At 36.3% G+C, this 21,122-nt stretch overlaps 1 protein-coding gene across 6 annotated transcripts in view; it reads left to right on the plus strand.

Annotated features, from left to right (window-relative positions):
• The window catches only part of CD2AP (CD2 associated protein), a 153,028-nt gene that overhangs the window by 85,540 nt on the left and 46,366 nt on the right, over positions 1-21,122 (plus strand). For all 6 annotated transcript variants that reach the window (XR_004275588.1, XM_032299633.1, XM_032299634.1 and 3 more), the window contains 6 exons: positions 11,385-11,572; positions 13,790-13,868; positions 14,277-14,371; positions 17,130-17,234; positions 18,619-18,655; positions 20,034-20,096. Coding sequence is in view for 5 of the 6 variants with exons in the window: in XM_032299633.1 (XP_032155524.1) it covers positions 11,385-11,572; positions 13,790-13,868; positions 14,277-14,371; positions 17,130-17,234; positions 18,619-18,655; positions 20,034-20,096 (567 nt within the window). In the remaining variant the exon portion in view is untranslated. The remainder of the gene's footprint in view (positions 1-11,384; positions 11,573-13,789; positions 13,869-14,276; positions 14,372-17,129; positions 17,235-18,618; positions 18,656-20,033; positions 20,097-21,122) is intronic.

Raw genomic sequence — 21,122 nt, forward strand, 5'->3', positions numbered from 1 at the left:
AATGGTTTTGCCTAGGTTTTCTTCTTGGGTTTTTATGATGTTAGGTCTTATGTTTAAGTCTTTAATCCATCTGGAGTTAATTTTAGTGTAAGGTGTCAGGAAGGGGTCCAGTTTCTGCTTTTTGCACATGGCTAGCCAGTTTTCCTAACACCATTTGTTAAACAGGGAATCCTTTCCTCATTGCTTGTTTTTGTCAGGTATGTCAAAGATCAGATGGTTTTGGCGTTGCCTCCAAGGTCTCTGTTCTGTCCCATTGGTCTATATCTCTGTTTTGGTACCAATACCATGCTGTTTTGATTACTGCAGCCTTGTAGTATAGCTTGAAGTCAGGTAGCGTGATGCCTCTAGCTTTGTTATTTTTGCTTAGGATTGTCTTGGCTATGCGGGCTGTCTTTTGGTGCCATATGAAGTTTAAGGTGGTTTTTTCCAGTTCTGTGAAGAGGGTCATTGGTAGCTTGATGGGAATGGCATTGAATGTATAAATTACTTTGGGCAATATGGCCATTTTCATGATACTGATTCTTCCTAACTATGGGCATGGAATGTTTTCCATCTGTTTGTGTCCTCTCTTATTTTCTTGAGCAGTGGTCCTCTCTTATTTTCTTGAGCAGTGGTTTATAGTTCTTCTTGAAGAGGTCCTTTACATCCTTTGTTAGTTGTATTCCTAGGTATTTTATTCTCTTTGTAGCAATTGTGAAAGGGAGTTCACTCATGATTTGGCTGTCTGTCTGTTATTGGTATACAGGAATGCTTGTGATTTCTGCACATTGATTTTATATCTTGAGACTTTGCTGAAGTTGCTTATCAGTTTAAGGAGATTTTGGGCTGAGACGATGGGGTCTTCTAAATATACAATCATGTCGTCTGCAAGTAGAGACAATATGACTTCCTCCTTTTCTAATTGAATACCCTTTATTTATTTATTTTTTCTTGCCTGATTGCTCTGGCTAGAACTTCCAATACTACATTGACTAGGAGTGGTGAGAGAGGGCATCCTTGTCTAGTGCCAAATTTCGAAGAGAATGCTTCCACTTTTTGCCCATTCACTCTGATATTGGCTGTTGGTTTGTCGTAAATAGCTTTTATTATTTTGAGATAACGTTCCATTGATACCTAGTTTATTGAGAGTTTTTAGCATAAAGCGCTGTTGAATTTTGTCAAAGGCCTTCTCTGCATCTGATGAGACAATCATGTGGTTTTTGTCTTTGGTTCTGTTTATGTGGTGGATTACATTCATAGATTTGTGTATGTTGAACCAACTTTGCATCCCCAGGATGAAACCTACTTGATTGTGCTGGATAAGCTTTTTGATGTGCTGTTGCAATTGGTTTACCACTATTTTATTGAAGATTTTTGCATCTGTGTTCATCATGGATATTGGCCTGAAGTTTTCTTTTTTTGTTGAGTCTCTGCCAGGTTTTGGTATCAGGATGATGTTGGTCTCATAAAATGATTTGGGAAGGATTCCCTCTTTTTGTATTGTTTGAAATAGTTTCAGAAGGAGTGGTTCCAGCTCCTCTTTGTACATCTGGTAGAATTCGGCTGTAAACCCGTCTGGACCTGGGCTTTTCTTTGGTTGGTAGGCTATTAATTGCTGCCTCAACTTCAGCCCTTGTTCTTGGTCTACTCAGGGTTTCAACTTCTTCCTGGTTTTGGCTTGATAGGGTGCAGGTGTCCAGGAATTTATGCATTTCTTCCAGGTTTACTGGTTTATGTGCATCGAGTTGTTTGCAGTGATCTCTGATGGTAGTTTGTATTTCTGTGGTATCGGTCATGATATCCCTTTTACTGTTTGTTATTGCATCTGTTTGATTCTTCTCTCTCTCTCTCTCTCTTTTTTTTTTTTTTCATTAATCTGGCTAGTGGTCTATTTTGTTGATCTCAAAAAACCACCTCCTGGATTTATTGATTTTTTTGAATGGTTTTTTTGTGTGTCTGTCTCCTTCAATTCTGCTCTGATCTTAGTTATGTCTTGTCTTCTGCTGGCTTTTCAGTTTTTTTGATCTTGCTCCTCTAGCTCTCTCAATTTTGATGATAGCGTGTTGATTTTAGATCTATCTTCACTTCTTATGTGGGCATTTATTGCCATAAATTTTCCCTAGACACTGCTTTAAATGTGTCCCAGAGATTCTGGTACGTTGCGCCTTTTTTCTCATTGGTTTTGAAGAACATCTTTATTTCTGCCCTCATTTTATTGTTTATCCAGTCGACAACTAGGAGCCAGTCGTTCAGCTTCTATGAAGTTGTGCGGTTCTGAGTTAGTTTTTTAATCCTGAGTTCTAATTTGATTGACCTGTGGTCTGAGAGACTGTTTGTTATGGTTTTTGTTCTTTTGCATTTGCTAAGGGGTGATTTACTTCCAATTACGTGGTCAGTTTTAGAGTAGGTTTGATGTGGTGCTGAGAAGCATGTATATTCTGTGGATTTGGGTTGGAGAATTCTGTAGATGTCTATTAGTTCCGCTTGGTCCAGATCTGAGTTCAAGTCCTGGATGTCGTTAATTTTCTGTCTCGTTGATCTGTCTAATATTGACAGTGAGTATTAAAGTCTCCCACTATTATTGTCGTTAAAGTCTCTCACTATTATTGTGTAGGAGTCTAAGTCTCTTTGTAGGTCGTTAAGAACTTGCTTTATGTACCTGGGTGCTCCTGTATTCGGTGCATATATATTTAGGATCGTTAGCTCTTCTTGTTGCATTGATCCTTTTACCATTATGTAATGCCTTTCTTTGTCTTTTTTGGTCTTTGTTGGTTTAACATCCATTTTATCAGAGACTAGGATTGCAACTCCTACTTTTTTTTTTGCTCTCTGTTTGCTTGGTAAATCTTCCTCCATCCCTTTATTTTTAGCCGGTGTTTGTCCTTGCATGTGAGATGGGTTTCCTGAATACAGCACACCAATGGGCCTTGACTTTTTATCCAATTTGCCAGTCTGTGTCTTTTGATTGGGGCATTTAGCCCATTTACATTTAAGGTTAATATTGTTATATGTGAATTTGGTCCTGCCATTTTGATGCAAGCTGGTTGTTTTGCCCGTTAGTTGATGGAGTTTCTTCATTGTGTCAATGGTCTTTACCATTTGGTACGTTTTATGAGTGGCTGGTACTGGTTGTTCCTTTCTATGTTTAGTGCCTCTTTCAGGAGCTCTTGTAAGGCAGTCCTGGTGGTGACAAAATCTCTCAGCAATTGCTTGGCCATAAAGGATTTTCTTTCTCCTTCGCTTATGAAGCTTAGTTTGGCTGAATATGAAATTCTAGGTTGAAAGTTCTTTTCTCTAAGGATGTTGAATATTGGCCTCCACTCTCTTCTGGCTTGTAGTATTTCTGTGGAGAGATTCACTGTGAATCTGGTGGGCTTTCCTTTGTGGGTAACCCGACCTTTCTCTTTGGCTGCCTGTAGCATTTTTTCCGTCATTTCAACCCTGGTGAATCTGACAGTTATGTGCCTTGGGGTAGCTCTTCTTGAGGAATGTCTTTGTGGTGTTTTCTGTATTTCCTGAACTTGAATACTGGCCCGCCTTGCTAGGTTGGGGAAGTTGTCCTGAAGAGTGTTTTCCATCTTGGATTCATTCTCACCATCACATTCAGGTACACTTATCAAATGTAGATTAGGTCTTTTCACATAATTTCAGGTTTTTTGAGGCTTTGTTCATTTCTTTTCACTCCTTTTTCTCTAATGTTGCCTTCTCATTTTATTTCATTGAGTTGCTCTTCAGTCTCTGATGTCCTTTCTTCTGCTTGGTCAATTTGGCTATTGAAATTTAGGTACGCTCTGCGAAGTTCTCATGTTGCGTTTTTCAGCTCTGTCAGGTCATTTATATTCTTCTCTAACCTGTTTATTCTTGTTAGCATTTCGTCTAACCTTTTTTCAGGGTTCTTACTTGCTTTGCATTGGGTTAGAACATGTTATTTTAGCTCTGAGAAGTTTGTTACTACCCACCTTCTGAAGCCTGTTTCTGTCAATTTATTAGACTCATTCTCCATCCAGCTTTGCTCACTTGCTGGTGAGGAGTTGTGGTCTCTTGGAGGAGGAGAGGCGTTCTTATTTTTGGTGTTTTCATCCTTTTTACGCTGGTTTCTTCCCATCTTTGTGGATTTATCTACCTGTGGTCTTTGTAGTTGGTGACTTTTGGATGGGATCTCTAAGTGGACGTCCTTTTTGTTGATGTTGAAGCTATTTCTCTGTTTTTTAGTTTTCCTTCTAACAGTCAGGCCCCTCTGCTGCAGAATTGCTGGAGGTCCACTCCAAACTCTGCTTGCCTGGGGATCACCCATGGGAGCTGCAGAATAGTAAGCGTTGCTGCCGGTTTCTTCTTTTATCTTCATCCCAGAAGGGTACCCACCAGATGTCAGTCTGAGCTCCCCTTTATGAGGTGTCTCTTTGGATATCTGGGGGTCAGGGAGCTACTTGAGGAGACAGTCTGACCCTTATCAGAGGTCAAGTGCTGTGCTGGGAGCTCCGTTGTTCCCTTCAGAGCTGCTGGGCAGGTACATTTAAGTCTACTGTAGTGGAACTCATAATGACCTCTTTTCCCAGGTACTCTGTCCTGGAAAGATGGGGCTTTATTTATAAATTCCTGACGTGCTGCTGCCTTTTTTCAGAGATGCGCTGCCCTGCAAGGAGGTAATCTAGTCACAGTCTGCCAGCAGAGGTATTGCTGAGCTGCCCTGGGCTCTGCCCAGTGGCTGTGTAAACTTCCTTGGGTTTTTGTTGACAGAGGTGCAGTTAGAACTGCCTCAGTAATGGCGGTCTGCCTCAGTAATGGGGGACTGCCTCGGTACTGATGGACTGCGTCATTAATGGTGGATTGCCTTGGTAGTGGCGGACTGCCTTGGTAGTGGTGGATGCCCTTCCCCTCACTGAGCTGGACCATCCCGGGTCCAGCTGTGCTTGCTGAGAGACTCTCATCCAGAGCGTTTCAGACTGCTGGTCTTTATGGGGGTGGGACCCACAGAGCCAAATCACCTGGCTCCCTCTTTCAGCCCCTTCGTTTTCAGTTGAATGGGCGTCTCTGTCTCCCAGGCGTTCTGGGGACCAGTTCAAACTGCCGCCCAGATTTGTGTGAGTTTTTGTGCAGAAAATGGCAGCGCTGGCTGAAACAGCTGTGCTGGAAACTCGTGGCGCTTTTTGGCCCAGGAATCTCCTGGTCTGTGGGTAGTATAAACTCCTTTGGAAATGTGATCACAAACCCTCTGCGTTGTTCTCGCTGGGAGCTGCACTCCAGAGTGGGTTCCTGTTGTGCCATCTTGGATCCTGCCTCTGTACTCTTCTTTTTAACCTCGCATCCTATCATGATTCATTAACAGATTTTGTCAAAAAAATGTTTAGAATCTATTTTTACCAGCTTCACTACTGTTATCCTGGTATAAGTTATCTTTTGCTGTGTAATTACTATAGCCTGTATGCCATTACCTACTTACTGAAAAGTCTAGTAACCAGTTGTGATCACCCTCCAGTAGCTTTGCATTTCACTTACACCAAAAGCCAAAATCTTTTAAAATGGCTATAAATTTGTCTATGATCTGGCATCCCCATATCCCTCTCTCCACCTTTCTTACCTCATCTCTTATTTAACTTTCACCTTTGTTTGCGTTGGTCACCTTAGAAAGATGTTAGGAATATTCTTCTCTCACAGCCTTTGTGCTTGTTGTATACCTTTGTCTGGAATGCTCTTCTTCAAGATATCCTGATGGCTACTTTTCTGATTTAGGATTCTCTCAAAAATCACCTCCTATTGACCTGTTCTCTGAGTTCCCTTTCCTCACCCCTCACCCCTCACGCCTCACCCAACAGGCCCTAGTGTGTGTTGCTCCCCTCCCTGTGTCCTCGTATTCTCATTGTTCAGCTCCTACTTATGAATCAGAACATGTAGTGTTTGGTTTTCTGTTCCTGTGTGTGTTTGTTGAGGATGATGGCTTCCAGCTTTATCCATGTTTCTACAAAGAATATGATCTCATTCCTTTTAATGGCTGCATAGTATTCCATAATGTGTATGTATCACATTTTCTTTATCCAGCCTGTCATTGATGGGTATTTGGGTTGGTTCTATGACTTTGCTATTGTAAATAGTGCTGCTACAAACATACACATGCATGTGTCTTTGTAGTAGAATACATCCTCTTAACTTTTAAGAGGATTAATGTCACTCCCATTTTAAGGATCAAGAAATGAAAACTGAGATTATTTAACTACTGAATGGTAAAATCATCATTAGAGTTTTGTTTTTTGATTTCTCAGTTTTTTTTTTTTCTTTTAAACTTTATGCTATTTAACATGGGATTATGGAAATTTGGCGGTTTTTCACTATTGTAGTCCATTTGTTTGCTGCTATCTTTGCATAATTTTCTTTTAATTATGCTTATAGACCTATCTTTTCATATACTTTCTGCCCTTTATTGAGAGTTATGAGTAGTAATATGTGGGTATACTAGCATTTCTCATGATGGCAGTATATTCCAAAATCTGAAATTTAAAAGTCAAAGCCAGTAAAGGGAAATTCTACACATAAATAAACTGTTTAGTTAATTCAGCATTCATATATTCATTCATTCAATATATTGAGTGCCTGTTGTTAAGTATATTGTAAAAGTTCCTGGGAATATAGTGATCAGCAACCTAGGTATAATTTCCCCCTCTTGTTTGAAACTTTTTTCCATTGGGAAAGAAAAGATGATTGAAAAAGTGATTGTAATTTAGTACGAGAAATATTTGTTACAGGAAAGGGTGCAGTAAATGTATATAAGAAGGCTAGTCCAGAATTGGTAGACTGTTAAAGAATGTACTCTAGAAGAAGTCATAGATTGAGATCCCAAAATGGCTAGGAAATTTCTAAGCATTTGTGGCAGAGGGTGAGGAAAAGTATAGCATTTTCAAGATCCTGAAAGAGATTTAATTTGGAGGTATTTTAGAGTATGTAATTGGATGTGATGAGGGTTGAGCCTGGAGAAATTATTGCGTCAGGCCTAAGTAGACATTAAAAAAAAAGTTAATCAAATCACAGAGAAGCTGCCTGCACTTTTTAAAGTAGAATTTCTCAACCTTGTCACTGATGATGCTTTGGGCTGGATAATTATTGGTTTTCAGGGGCTATCTGGTACATACGGGATGTTAAGAAGCATTCCTGATTTCTACTCACTAGATGTCAGTAACACTTCCCCATTGTAATAACCAAACATGTCTCCACTTATTGTCTCATGTCTCTTGGCAGGCATAATCCACCCTGATTGGGAATGACTATTGTAAAGGATTACTGTAAATTTAGCATTCAACGACATCAAAATTTTAAATAATAGGTGTATCAAGAAACAGGGACCAGGCACGGTGGCTCATGCCTGTGATCCCAGCACTTTGGGAGGCTGAGGTGGGCAGATCACGAGGCCAGAAGTTTGAGGCCAGCCTGGTCAACATGGTGAAACCCCGTCTCTACTAAAATCACAAAAAATTAGCCAGGTGTGGTGGCAGGCGCTTGTAATCGCAGCTACTTGGGAGACTGAGACAGGAGAATTGCTTGAACCTGGGAGGTGGAGGTTGCAGTAAGCCGAGATCACGCCATTGCACTCCAGCCTGGGCAACGGAGCAACACTCTATCTCAAAAAAAGAGTAAAAAATAGAAGCAGGAAAATGTGGCACATAATCTGGAGGAAAAATTAGTTGGTAGAAAGAGACCTCGAAATGATGGAATTAGCAGACATTAAAATAACTATAATAGAAATGCTCAGTATGCTCAAGGTTGTAATGGAAAATGTTAATAATGAGTAGTAAGTAGAAGATACAAAAAAGAAGAGCTAAATGGGATTTAAAAGGACAAAATGGAACTGCTAGAGATGAAAAACATATCTGAAATGAATTTTTTCCTGAGAAACATTTAACAGAAGACTGGACAATGTAGAAGAAATGGGATGGGATTTAAAGGACAAAATGGAACTACTAGAGGTGAAAAACATATCTGAAGAGAATTTTTTCCTGTGAAACTTTTAACAGGAGACTAGACAATGTAGAAGAAAAGATCCTTGCACTTGAAAATGTAACAATAGAATATATGCAAAATGGAGCGGAAAGAGCAAAAAGACTGCAAAACTTCAAAAAAACTCCAGCAACTTGGGATAATTTTTTTTTTTTTTTTAATTTTTGAGACAGGGTCTTACTCTGTCGCCAAGGCTGGAATGCAGTGGCACAGTGTCCACTGGCATAATCTCCACTCAGTGCAACCTCTGCCTCCTGAGTTCAAGGAATTCTCCCACCTCAGCCTCCCAAGTAGCTGAGACTACAGGTGTGTGCTACCACACCTGACTAATTTTTGTATTTTTTGGTATAGAAGGGGTTTCACCATGTTGGCCAAGCTTGTGTCAAACTTTTGACTTTAAGTGATCCACCTGTTTTGGCCTCCCAAAGTGCTGGGGTTACAGGTGTGAGCCACTGCACCTGGCTGGGTTAATTTTTAAATTGTCTAACATATGTAGCTGGAGTGTCAGAAGGAGAGAAGAGAGGGTGGACAGAAAAAATATTTGAAGGAATAATGCAAAAAATTTTCTGAATTTGATACAAGCTGTAAATCCACAAATGCAAGACGTGTAAACAAAGCTTAGCACGTTATAATCATGTGCTAAATAGAAGCAACAAAGCGAAAACCTTAGAAGGTACTACAAGAGAAAAGGCACATCAAATAAATGACGTAAGAATTCTGCAGATTATCTTCAGAAACTATATAAATCACAAGAGAATCCCTCATGGGTACTGAGGGGCAATTATGTTTTAAAGCCTAGAAACAAACATTGAAGAAAACAAACATTGAAGTTACCTTAATCAGTTAATGCTGCTATAACAAAATGCCTGAGACTGGGTAATTTATATATATAAAAAAAACCCCTGATTTCTCACAGTTCTGGCGTTTGAGAAGTCCTCTCATCTAGGCACTAGCGGGTTCAGTAGTCTCAGCTACTTGGGAGGCTGAGGTGGGAGAATTCCTTGAACTCAGGAGGCAGAGGTTGCTCATAAATTTGACAACTTAGATGAGATGTACAAACCCTTGTAAAAGTATAATTTACCAAAACAGACATAGACAAAACAAATTCTAAATAATCTAGCCAAGGTGGTTTTCACTGGTAAATTCTATCAAGCATTTGATCTTACATAGATTCTTTCAAATTTCTTAGGTCTCTGTGACCTTGATACTAAAACCTCATGAAGTAATTTGAAAAAGAGGATTTACGTATTATTATCGCTCATGAACATAGACACAGAAATCCTTGAAATAGTCCATCAAATTCAGCAAAATATATAAAGGTTACATCAAACTCAGCAAAATATGTGAAGGTTAGTACATCATGACAAATGGGGTCTATCCTATCCAGGCAAGGTTGATTTAAAAAATTTATATAATCCACAATAGTAATAGTTTATAGGGGAACAACCATGTGGTCGTTTCACTAGATGCAGAAAGAATTTACACATTCAGTACTTAATGATAAAAGCTCTACATAGTAGCATAGAAGGGAGTTTTCTAAATTTTGTAAAGTGCATCTGTGAAAAACCTGGAGCTACATTCTTAATGGTAGATACAGTAGTATAGCTGTACAATGATATACTAATCAGCAATAAGAAGGAATGAAGCATGGATACCTGCAACAGCGTGGACGAATCTCAAATATTCTGTGTAGCCAAAGAAGTTAAAAGTTTATATACTATATGATTATAATTTATTTGAAAAAGGGCTTGGTGACAGTGAAGTTCAGAGGTTTCTTGAGGTTTGGGGAAAGGATTGACTGTGATGGTGTACAAGTGTTGGGCGACGCATTGTTCTGTATCTTGTATTTTCATGGTGCAGCATGCCAAACATTACTGAAATGTGTATTTAAAATGGATTGTTTTATTGATTATAAACATTCCCTAAATGCAGTTGAATTTTAAAAATATATTACAAAACTGTCTTCTCCACTTCAGTCTTCTGTGTGACTTAGGATAATATCGAAAATGGTTAAGGTAGATTGTGATACTTGTTAGCATTATGTTTCTTGATAACTTCTTTTGGCAAACCATCTGTAAAATGGTCATTTCAATAGATGCGGAAAGATGTCTCACGTTTGATTGAAGACTTTTGTGGTTTGAGCCATTATATTGAAGTGTTTAAGACTGTGTGGTTTTGAGGTCATCTAGAGTTCACTTCAAAAATTGTCTTTTTTTTTAACCTTTTTAAAAATATATATATATTTTATTGCATTTTAGGTTTTGGGGTACAAGTGAAGAACAGGCAACATTGTTGCATAGGTACATACATGACAATCTGATTTGCTGCCTTTCTCCCCATCACCTATATCTGGCATTTCTCCCCTTGTTACTTAACTACCTGTGGCTCCTTGGAGAAGTCATTAATGTCCCTTTGTTCAAGTTTATTTGTAAAATGAAGAGTAATAGTGCTTAATGTTAAGAAGCCCATGTAGGTTTATGAAAATGAGATAATTCATATGCAGTGCTTAGCCAAGTACCTGGTACAGAATTAGCTCTGAATGAATGGTAACTACTATTTTTTTAATCACGTATTTTTACTGTTATACTTCAACAGACTACTTTAGTTCAGTGAACTGATATCACTTATTTTTCCTTACCTCGTACCCTCAATCTTAAATGTTTCTGGATTTTTACTGGATGACTTACTCTAGAACTTTGTTTCTTAGATTATAAGGCTCTTGGAGGATCTGATAAAACCTGTGCCTGTTTTACCCTGAAAAATGTACTGTAAAAATAACCACACAGTTTTCCATAGGGTTGTTTGTGGACTCATTGAACCTGAAAATAAGAACCCTTGTTACTGAGCAAGAATGTAAAAAGTTCTTACCCATATAATATTAAACTTAAAAATTTTTATTATGTAATAATTTGAGTTTCCACTGACTGCTTTAAAATTAGACTAATCTCTGAGCTAACATTACAGGTTATAAACTATTGACCTTTTTAAAATAAACATTTTTTAATGTTCCCAGTTTTTATATTCAGAAACTCATGTTAACTTTGATTGGGTTGAATCATATAACTTTAAAAAAATGGTCTTCTTTAATGTGTGTCTCAGGTTATATCATCTTTGGCCAAAAGCTGTAAATTGACGTCCTGTTTTTAAGGACCTTGTATGACTGATTTCCTAATTAGGATTTCTTAATTTTACTAATTAAATTTACCTAAAATTGTTGTTGTTTTTCATCATAAAAAAGTCCATGTAAATTGCACAAATTGTATCTTGCTCTTCTGGATATTTTAGTACTGCATCATTTAATTTATTGTTTTTATTCTACTGTGCTTTATTAGAAGGTGTATATAATGTAGACATTATGGCAGGGGATGCCAAGAGTTTTGTGATTCTAGGTGTCATTCTTCAAAAACAAATTATTGTTTCAGAAACTGTTTTGGCTGGGCCTACTTCACCTTTACCTTCCCCGGGAAATGGTAGTGAAACTGCGCCTGGATCAGTTACACAGCCCAAGAAAATTAGAGGAATTGGATTTGGAGACATTTTTAAAGAAGGCTCTGTGAAACTTCGGACAAGAACATCGAGTAGTGAAACAGAAGAGAAGAAACCAGAAAAGGTGATAATGATGAATTTACATTAGATTGATTCCACTCATTCTCTCATTAAGCATTTTTTAAAATGTAAAAGTCAGTTTGTAACTGTTAGATTTTTTTTTTCCAGATCACTAATAATTTGGATATGAATGAGGAGGCTGTGAGAAATTTTGTCTCCAAATTTACAATAATATTCATGTGTGAATCTAATAAAATTAGAATGCTTATTTCTTGGTAAATTTAACACACTTAGTAGAAGCTTTAGGGTTTTTAGTTATCACAGTGTAAATAAAAATTAGAGAGTTTTATTTTTGCTTTTTAAAGATAAATTTATATATAAATTTAGTTTTATATATATAATTAATATAATAAAATAAATATATATTTAATTTGAAATATACCTAAAATGGTCTGTTTTAAAATGAATTTACAAAATATTGTTACTTAATATTTTGCCACTACTTAACTTTCCTCTGGATTGTCAACAATTGTTAAATTTGCTAATCTTCCTTTGAATGTGTGGAGAATTTTGTTTCATTAGCATTTTGCTGTCATTGTGAAATGAAACAAAGTAAATGAACCATACATTGTAAGAGCTTAAAAGAGGCTTTAAAATAAAATCTTAAGCTGTTATTTTGGTGGTAAAATAGCTACAATTTGTAGAACATTTTTTTACAGTTCCTTCTGTCAATCCTATCTCTTTAACTCTGAAGAATTTAAAATATTTCAGTATTTATTTGATTCGTGTAGCTACGTCTCATTTATAATACTGTGTTTTAGTTTTTGAGATATTACGAAGTTTTCTTAGATGGATTCAACTTTTTTTTTTTTTCCTATCCCAACTTGCTACCTATTTTCTTATGTAATAGTGCAGAGTTGGGTTCAGAAAAGAGAACTTGCACTTTCTATCCTGCACATTCCTATCTCTGAGACTATATGGCATTAGGATTATGGGGTCAAATTGATTCTTGATTTTAAAGGTAAAGACTGGAATTCTCATGGATTTTGGGGTGGTACTCTATAGCCATATAATACCTCAGAATGTTGGACAAGCAATTCTTGCATTGTGATAGAAATTAGACTAGATGATCTTGTGCCCCTTCAAACTCTAAAGTTTATGATTAGATTGAATAGCTTTATCTGATTAATGATTATATTAATCATCTTATAATCCTTGATAATGTCTGCTACTCAGGAGTTGTTATTAGTGAGAGTAATCTCAGGTTTACCCTGTATAATGGTCTGGTCAGTGCTTTAATCACTGATCCAAGAATTGATAAAATAGGGATCACATTTACTGTGTTTATAGGTACACCAGATTGGAAAATATGGTGGTTAGAGTTGGAGAAAACTAAAGTAAGTATCTTAGAAGATAAACGAAAACACAGTGATAGGTAGGTCAGTTAGCAGTGTTTTCAGACTTTTAAGTAATGACATCTAAGGTTAAATGTGCTGTTGTTTCTGGGTAGAGAACTTAAGGAAACACTAGTATAAAGTGGTAACGGACTTTCTTTAGTAAATTACAATGGAAAAATGTCTAGTGGACTATAGTTATAAGGAACATAAGATTACCTGAATCATTTACATTCAAATAGCAATGAAGTATAAAGAATTATTTTTCTCCTCTCTTAGTTTAAGGTTTATATCTGGGTTCAATCTGGGCTGTGCTGCTAAATTCCTGTTACTGTGGACAGATTACTTATATAAATTTATATTATTGTATAAATAGTACCCACTTTATGCAGATAGTAATGAGGCTATTAGTCCTATTTTCACTGTTATGTAAGTCTTTAGTCCAGGGATTTAAGTTCTCAAGTGCTGTTGTTCTTATTTAATTTGATTTATTATATTTTTAAGAGATAGGGTCTCACCATATCATCCAGGCTGGAATGCAGTGGCACAATCATAGCTCACTGTAACCTTGAACTTAGGCATAAACCACCAGTACCTAGCCTCTTACTTATTTTAGAGATTCTAAAGTTAAATCTCATTAATATACTATGGGCATCAGAGAATATTATCTTTAAGATAAGGAATCTTTAAATTGATACCTCTGAGCTATGATTTAGGAACTTTGGAGATCTTTACCTTTTTTATTGCTGAGTCTTCGGTCACATTACTAACTTAGCTTATAAGTACTGTTAAGGAATGTTGGGTAACTGTAAATGGAAACTTTGTTTAACAATATTATCTTTATTCTATCTTGAAATAGTTTATGCCATTGTTTTTTTCTATTCTAGCCCTTAATCATACAGTCACTGGGACCCAAAACTCAGAGTGTGGAGATAACAAAAACAGACACAGATGGTAAAATTAAAGGTATGTTTTTGAATAAAGCTTTCATATTGAGAATAGTAGAAACATACTCAAATGTATTATGAGACTTGTTGAAAGCATTTCTTATACTACTATATTAGAATAGTAAATTCTGTTAGATGTAAGCACCATGAGGTCAAGGATTTTGATATACTTCATTGGTTGAGTGATGTATCTCTTTGTAGTTGAACCTGTGCCTGGAACATCACAAGCACTTATATTTGAATGAGTGATTAATGAAATTGTTACTTAATATATGGTATTAACTATAAGTATTTTAAAATTTAAAGATAGATTATTAAGTTCATCCTTGATAACTTTTAGTGTACTTTATGCAAAATAGAGTCTTAATAAGTATTTGTTGAATTAATCCATTTGTGTGAGCCACATTATTTACATTATTTATTTCAGCTAAAGAATATTGTAGAACATTATTTGCGTATGAAGGTACTAATGAAGATGAACTTACTTTTAAAGAGGGGGAGATAATCCATTTGATAAGTAAGGTAAGGTATTTCTGTTTTTCAGTGAATTAATTTATTTGTAGAAATATTTTTCAAAAGTTATATATTCCCCCTAGAATGTTCTTATATTCACCCTGGAATCTAGAAGAGCTGGGACTTTGTCTTGTTTCTAAGTCCTGAAAACTTGGCACATAGTAAGTGCTCAGAATGTTCTCTTTTTGAGCTAACTTTTATTGTCTATATTTGTTAAAATTTATATATTGGGAATTATTGTTAACCATCATATTTGCTTTTGTTTTCTAAGTAATTTTTTTTTTTAATTAATCTCAACTTTCCAGGTTTCTGTTCTTAATTCTCTTTCGCCTTATTCTAGTTTTTCTCCTCTATATTGTTTGGAGTGTTGTTTGTAATATAAACAGAAGAAGAAAAATAGGGAAACAAGCTAAATGTCCATCAGTATGGAAATTGTTCTGAAACTCTTCATGCTATGGAAAATGATGTCACCATTTTAAAGAATGAAGTGATTTTATAACTTGGAATAAATCCTAATGCAAAATAAAGAGAAAACCCAGTAGTACTTGTGTGTGGGCAGAATCCTAAAATAACTATCTATGTTTAGGAAAATTACAAATATTTAGTTTTTGCTATAACAATGTAGAATAATTTTTGAAATTCCTCCTCTCACTTATTTTTTTTTTTTTAAGTGGAGGCAGAGTCTTGCCGTGTTGTCCAGGGGGTCTCTAACTGTTGGGCTCAAGCAATCCTCTTTTTTTTTTTTTTTTCCCATTTATTTATTTTATTGCATTTTAGGTTTTGGGGTACATGTGAAGAACATGCAAGATTGTTGCATAGGTACACAGGTGGCAGTGTGATTTGCTGCCTTCCTCCCCATCACCTACATCTGGCACCTCTCCCCTTGCTATCTCTTCCCAGCTCCCCACCCCCCACCTTTCCTCTGTTATTTCCCCCCAACTGACCCCAGTGTGTAGTGCTCCCCTCCCTGTGTCCATGTGTTCTCAATGTTCAACAGCCACCTATGAGTGAGAACATGCGGTGTTTGATCTTCTGCTCTTCTGTCAGTTTGCTGAGAATGATGGTTTCCAGGTTCATCCATGTCCCTACAAAGGACACAAACTCCTCATTTTTGATGGCTGCATAATATTCCATGGTGTACATATGCCACATTTTCCCTATCCAGTCTATTGTCGATGGGCATTTGGGTTGGTTCCAGGTCTTTGCTATTGTAAACAGTGTCAAGCAATCCTCTTGCTTTGGCCTCCCAAAGTGCTGAGATTACAAGTGTGAACTACCACACCTGGCCCCATTGTTTTACATTGACTTTGTTATTAGATGGCACAGTGTATGTAATTTTTTTAAAAAAATAAGTTTTATTGTGTATACTTAAAGTAGAATGATGTTATAGGATACATATAAATAGTAAAAATGTTACTATAGTGAAGCAAATTGACATATCTGTCGTCTCACACAGTTTATTGTTTTGGTGGCAACAGCAGGTAAAATCATTTAGCAAGAATTTTACAGATGTATGTAATTTTTAATATTAATATAGTTTGCACTGATTACACCTAATTTTTCATGCAAGGGTGGTGAGTATTTGGAAGAAACTTAGAAGGCCTTGTTAATTCAAAAAAATATATGTTTTAAAGACAAGGTCTTGCTTAGTTGCCCAGGCTGACATGCAGTGATGTGATCATAGCTCACTGCAGCCTTGAGCTCATGGGCACAAGTGGTCCTCCTGCCTCAGCCTCCCAAGTAGCTGGGACTACAGTTGCATCGCATTGTGCCTAATTAATAATGTTTTCAAATATTTTTGTAGAGGCACGGTCTTGCTATATCGCCCAGGCTGGTCTTGCAAACTCCTGGCATCAAGCGATCTTCCCACATCAGCCTCTCAAGTTGCTGAGATTACAAAGCATGAAACCACTGTGCCTGGTCAAATCTCATTACTTTTTAAAGCAGCTGAATAATGTGATTAATTTTTAGTATATAAAGTGTTAAGAATGTTAAGAAAGATACAGTTTGGAAATTCAAATTCTCTCTCTCTCTCCATCTTTCTCTCCTTTCTGCTTCCTTTCATCTTAACTTTTTTTTTTTTTGAGATGGAGTCTTGCTCTATCACCCAGGCTGGAATGTGGTGACACGATCACTGCTCACTGCAACCTCTGCCTTCTGGGGTCAAGTGATTTTCCTGCCTCAGCCTCCTGAGTAGCTGAGACTACTGGTGCCTGCCACCACACCAGCTAATTTTTGTATTTTTAGTGGAGATGGGGTTTCAGCTTGTTGGTCAGGCTGGTCTCAACCTCCTGACCTCAGGTGATCCACCCAACCTGGCCTCACAACATGCTAGGATTACAGGTGTGAGCCAACACACCCGGCCTTATTTTATCTTTTTCCAGTTTCCCCTGAGAACATTTTAACCTTATAGATGGAATTTTAAAATTGATATGTTTTAAAAAAATTAAACTCAATTTTGTAACTACTGCTAAAAGTAATATGTGGGGAATATTTTCTTTTAGGACAATGTGATCTGTTTAGTTCCATCTGGGCACAGTGGGTCATTCTTGTAATTTCAACACTTTGGGAGACCAAATCAAGAGGATCATTTGAGCCCAGAAGTTTATGGTTGCACACTTGTGGTCCTCGCCACTTGGGAGGCTGAGATGGGAGGATCACTTGAGCCCAGGAGGTTGAGGCTGCAGTTAGCCATGATTGCATCACTGCACTCCAGCCTGACCTTATCTTAAAAACTTCTATTGTCTTTTTCTGTTTTGCTTTTTAGGAGACTGGAGAAGCTGGCTGGTGGAAGGGTGAACTTAATGGTAAAGAAGGAGTATTTCCAGACAATTTTGCTGTTCAGATAAATGAACTGGACAAAGACTTTCCAGTAAGCTTTTGTTTTTCAATGATGATAATACTTGAAAGAACATTTTGCCACTATACTTTTGTAAACAAGTTTTTTTCATTGTTATTAAATAAATTTTATGAAGGAGTTTCAGATGTAGCTATTCAGGTAGGAGTTATTTGAGTTATAGTAAAACAAAATAATGTTTCAGTTCTGTACTTTATTCCTCCTTTTTTTCTTTCCTGACTGTACTGAAAAGTAACCTTAGACTTCTTTATTTTATAATTTAAGAAGGGCTGTCTATCCTATTAACATAAATTAGTATTTTCCTGGAAGAAATTGTATTTTTATTTAATGTTGTTGAAAAGCTTTAGTTTATTTTAATGTCTTGTGGATATTGTTATTCTGTTGGTGCATTTTTTTGGGGAGGGCAAGAAGCAGTCTTTGCCTCCTTATGGAATTTGTTTTTTTTGTGTGTCACTTCTCAGAGAAAAAGTGAGGCTGAGTCATTCATCAGTGGTGTTCTGCCTTTCTACAACTTGGTCTCCTTTCTCCATGGATGAGGAATATAATGGAGTTTTTAAAATAGAGGGAAAGAGCGTTAGCGGAAGCACACAGAGGGATGGGCTACCATGTTAGGATTAAGCCAATGCGGAACTCTTAACTAAGTGGAAGCTTAGGCTGTCTGAGGCCTTTCTTTTGCTAGATTGCATTCAGTATTGATTCAGCCTTCATATGATTTATTTTTGTACTTTTATTAATGAATACATTTTTATGCTTTTATTATGTTTGAACATTATGGCTTATCAGTTATTCTTAATTTGTAAAAACCAAGTTTACAAACTTAGAAATGTGTCTCAATTTTTTTAAAGGTATTAAGCCTTGAAAATGAGTGAATGTTTATAAATTGAGGAAAAACAGGTCTTTGCCTTTAACCGTTCCTTTGAGAGTTCCGAAGAGTTAATCATGAAAACTAGGTCTGTTTGTTGCTACTCTGCTTTCTTTTTTTTATTTAAAACAACAACAACAACAACAAGAAGGTCCCTTCCTTGTTCTACCAGTCCTCCACTCCCCACAACCCCTGCTGCAAAAGAGGGGTAAAATGATACTTAGGACTCTTAACCTAGGGAAGGTAGAGCAGAACGTTTTTGCTCATTAAGATTTTTAAGGTTAATTCAATCCAGTGATATATAGATTGAAATATTTGACTGAATTTTGATCAATGAGACTATTTCTTCTAATGAAATAATTTGTTGTCATTGCCCTTTTGGGTAGTTGTTAGGATCTTAGCATTTTATAGTTTTTGGCAAGGATGGAATGAAGAGGAGAGACATTTGTATAATTTAGATTATTACTAATTGGTGTTTATTTTAACTATATTTGATATGAAACTGGTCAGCCATTTCCACCATTATTATTTTAACAGAAACCGAAGAAACCACCACCTCCTGCTAAGGGTCCAGGTATGTAAGAAACATATTTTTCAGTTTGCTATTTCCAATATTTGAAAATTCTAAAATGGCCATATTGGATCTAACGCAGATTTTTAACTTTTATCAAGTATGTTGTAGTCTGTAAAAATTTTTAGAAATATATGAAAATTGAGTGTTCCTATGCATTAGTATCTGTCAATATTTTTTTAAGTACAAATGGTATAAAATAGGGATCTTGAAAATAATGTAGATACTTTATATGTAATTTTAAGTTAATAAAATTGACCAAATTTACACTGTTTTAGAAAACTTAATATATTGACCTGGCCAATTAGTTATTCCACCTTTCCAAATGAAATCCATTTGTTAATGTCTCAAATAATATTAATTTGCATACTCTTCTTACAGAGAGTATGCTGAAGGTTAAACAAAATAGATGATTTTAAATAGATGAATAAATTATGGTATACCTAGTAGTGTCTTCAAGAGTTAAAGTTTTGTAATCTGGCTCTTTGCTTTCATAAATTCTACTTTTGAATACTTGCTCTTTACAGGTGTAATATCTATTTCCTAAAAGATTTGCTGTTTTTTTTAAGGATAATCCAATCTTTTTCTCCCTTGATTTTAGCTTTGTATTTGCTGACCTAATCCTGGAGCAAAGAAAGCATAGAAGTAATTTTTATAGAAGTTGGTGTTGAAGCCTTATTATATAGCTTTACCCTTCGATATGGTAGCCATTAACCGTGTGGGGCTTTTAAAATTAATTAAATAAAATTTAAAAATTCAGTTTCTCAGTCATAGGAATGCCATTTCAAGTGCTCAGTACTCATATGTTGGACACTGAAAAAATAACATGTTTTCATCACCACGAACTGCAGTATGGTAGAGGATATGATCTCTAACACCTAAAGTTGACAAAGAAGGAACTGAGACCACAGAGTAGGGTAGTAGCGCCAACTCTAGGATTAGAAATTAAGCCTGGTGATTCTGGTACATTGTTCATTCTATTAAACATGGTTTCATCTGTTGTTATTTTTCAATGCATCTTTTTTTTTTTTTTTTGAGACGGAATTTCGCTCTTGTTACCTAGGCTGGAGTGCAATGGCGCGATCTCGGCTCACTGCAACCTCCGCCTCTTGAGTTCAGTCAATTCTGCCTCAGCCTCCTGAGTAGCTGGGATTACAGGCATGCGCCACCATGCCCAGCTAATTTTTTGTATTTTTAATAGAGACAGGGTTTCATCCTGTCAACCAGGATGGTCTCGATCTCTTGACCTCGTGATCCACCCGCCTTGGCCTCCCAAAGTGCTGGGATTACAGGCGTGAGCATCTTTATTTTTTAGAAGTGTAATTATCTCTGTGCTTTAAAACTATCTTCTTAAAAAAGTATTAATTTTTTTTCCCCATAGCCCCCAAGCCTGAACTGATAGCTACAGAGAAGAAGTATTTTTCTTTAAAGCCTGAAGAAAAGGGTGAGGCTAATTTTCAACTTTCAGAAAAAAGCAATTCCTTCTTTTATTGTCGTTTTAACTGTTTTTCCACACTGAGTTATTTACACTGATTTTTAGCAGGTATTCAGTGTTTATTTTAGAATGTTTGAAGTTTTCTGGGAGGGAGTAGTTCATTTAAGATTGACATAAAATTATGCTTTCTCAAACTGATAACAATTTACATTCATTAAAAAAATTAAACTATTACTTCAGCAGGATGTTGTCTTTATTCGTAGTTATTTCACAGACTGTTTATGAAAACTAAGCATTAAAAAAACTATGCTTTTATTATTTTTATAGTGTTTCAGTCTTTAGAAAATTGCTTAGGTTGAAGACCCAGTTCCTACTTAAGCATGGAAGTAATTAATTACATATTATTTAATCTCACTGCATGCATTTGTCATAATGTAAACCTGGAAAGTTATTCCAAGGTACCATATGTATTTTGCTAAAAACCTTGCTTATATTGGTTTGTTGTGAATTTGGAGAAAATAAGTCCTTCTCATGGTACATGAAGATACACAATGGTTGTCACTAGTAGATTAGTTTGTATACATGAAGAAACTTCAATACTATTTTAGAATGCTTTTGTTTCTTCTTCTAGTGTTGTACTTTAACCCATCCTTGTTTCTTGCCTAAAGTACTGTATCCTGTTAATTGATTTCTCTCACTTTAACTCCTTGTCTGGCTCATACTTCATGTGTTGCCAGGATTGTTTTTTTAAAGAGACTGTTTTTTAGAGCAGTTTTAGGTTGACAGCAAAGCTGAGTCAAAAGTACAGAGTTTCTATATAGTTCCTTTCATCACACGGGCACGGTTTTTCCCACGGTTAACATTCCGTACCACAGTGGTATATTTGTGAGAATTAATGAGCCTGCCTACGTTGACACTTCATCACTCAGAGTCCATAGTTTACTTTAATGTTCACTCCTAGTGTTGTACTTATTATGGATTTTGACAAATTTATGTCACATATCTACCATTGTAATATCATACAGCATAGCATTA

The sequence above is a fragment of the Sapajus apella genome, unplaced genomic scaffold, assembly GCF_009761245.1.
Source record: "Sapajus apella isolate SASKATOON/1434 unplaced genomic scaffold, GSC_monkey_1.0 scaffold41, whole genome shotgun sequence".
NCBI classification, from domain to species: domain Eukaryota; kingdom Metazoa; phylum Chordata; class Mammalia; order Primates; family Cebidae; genus Sapajus; species Sapajus apella.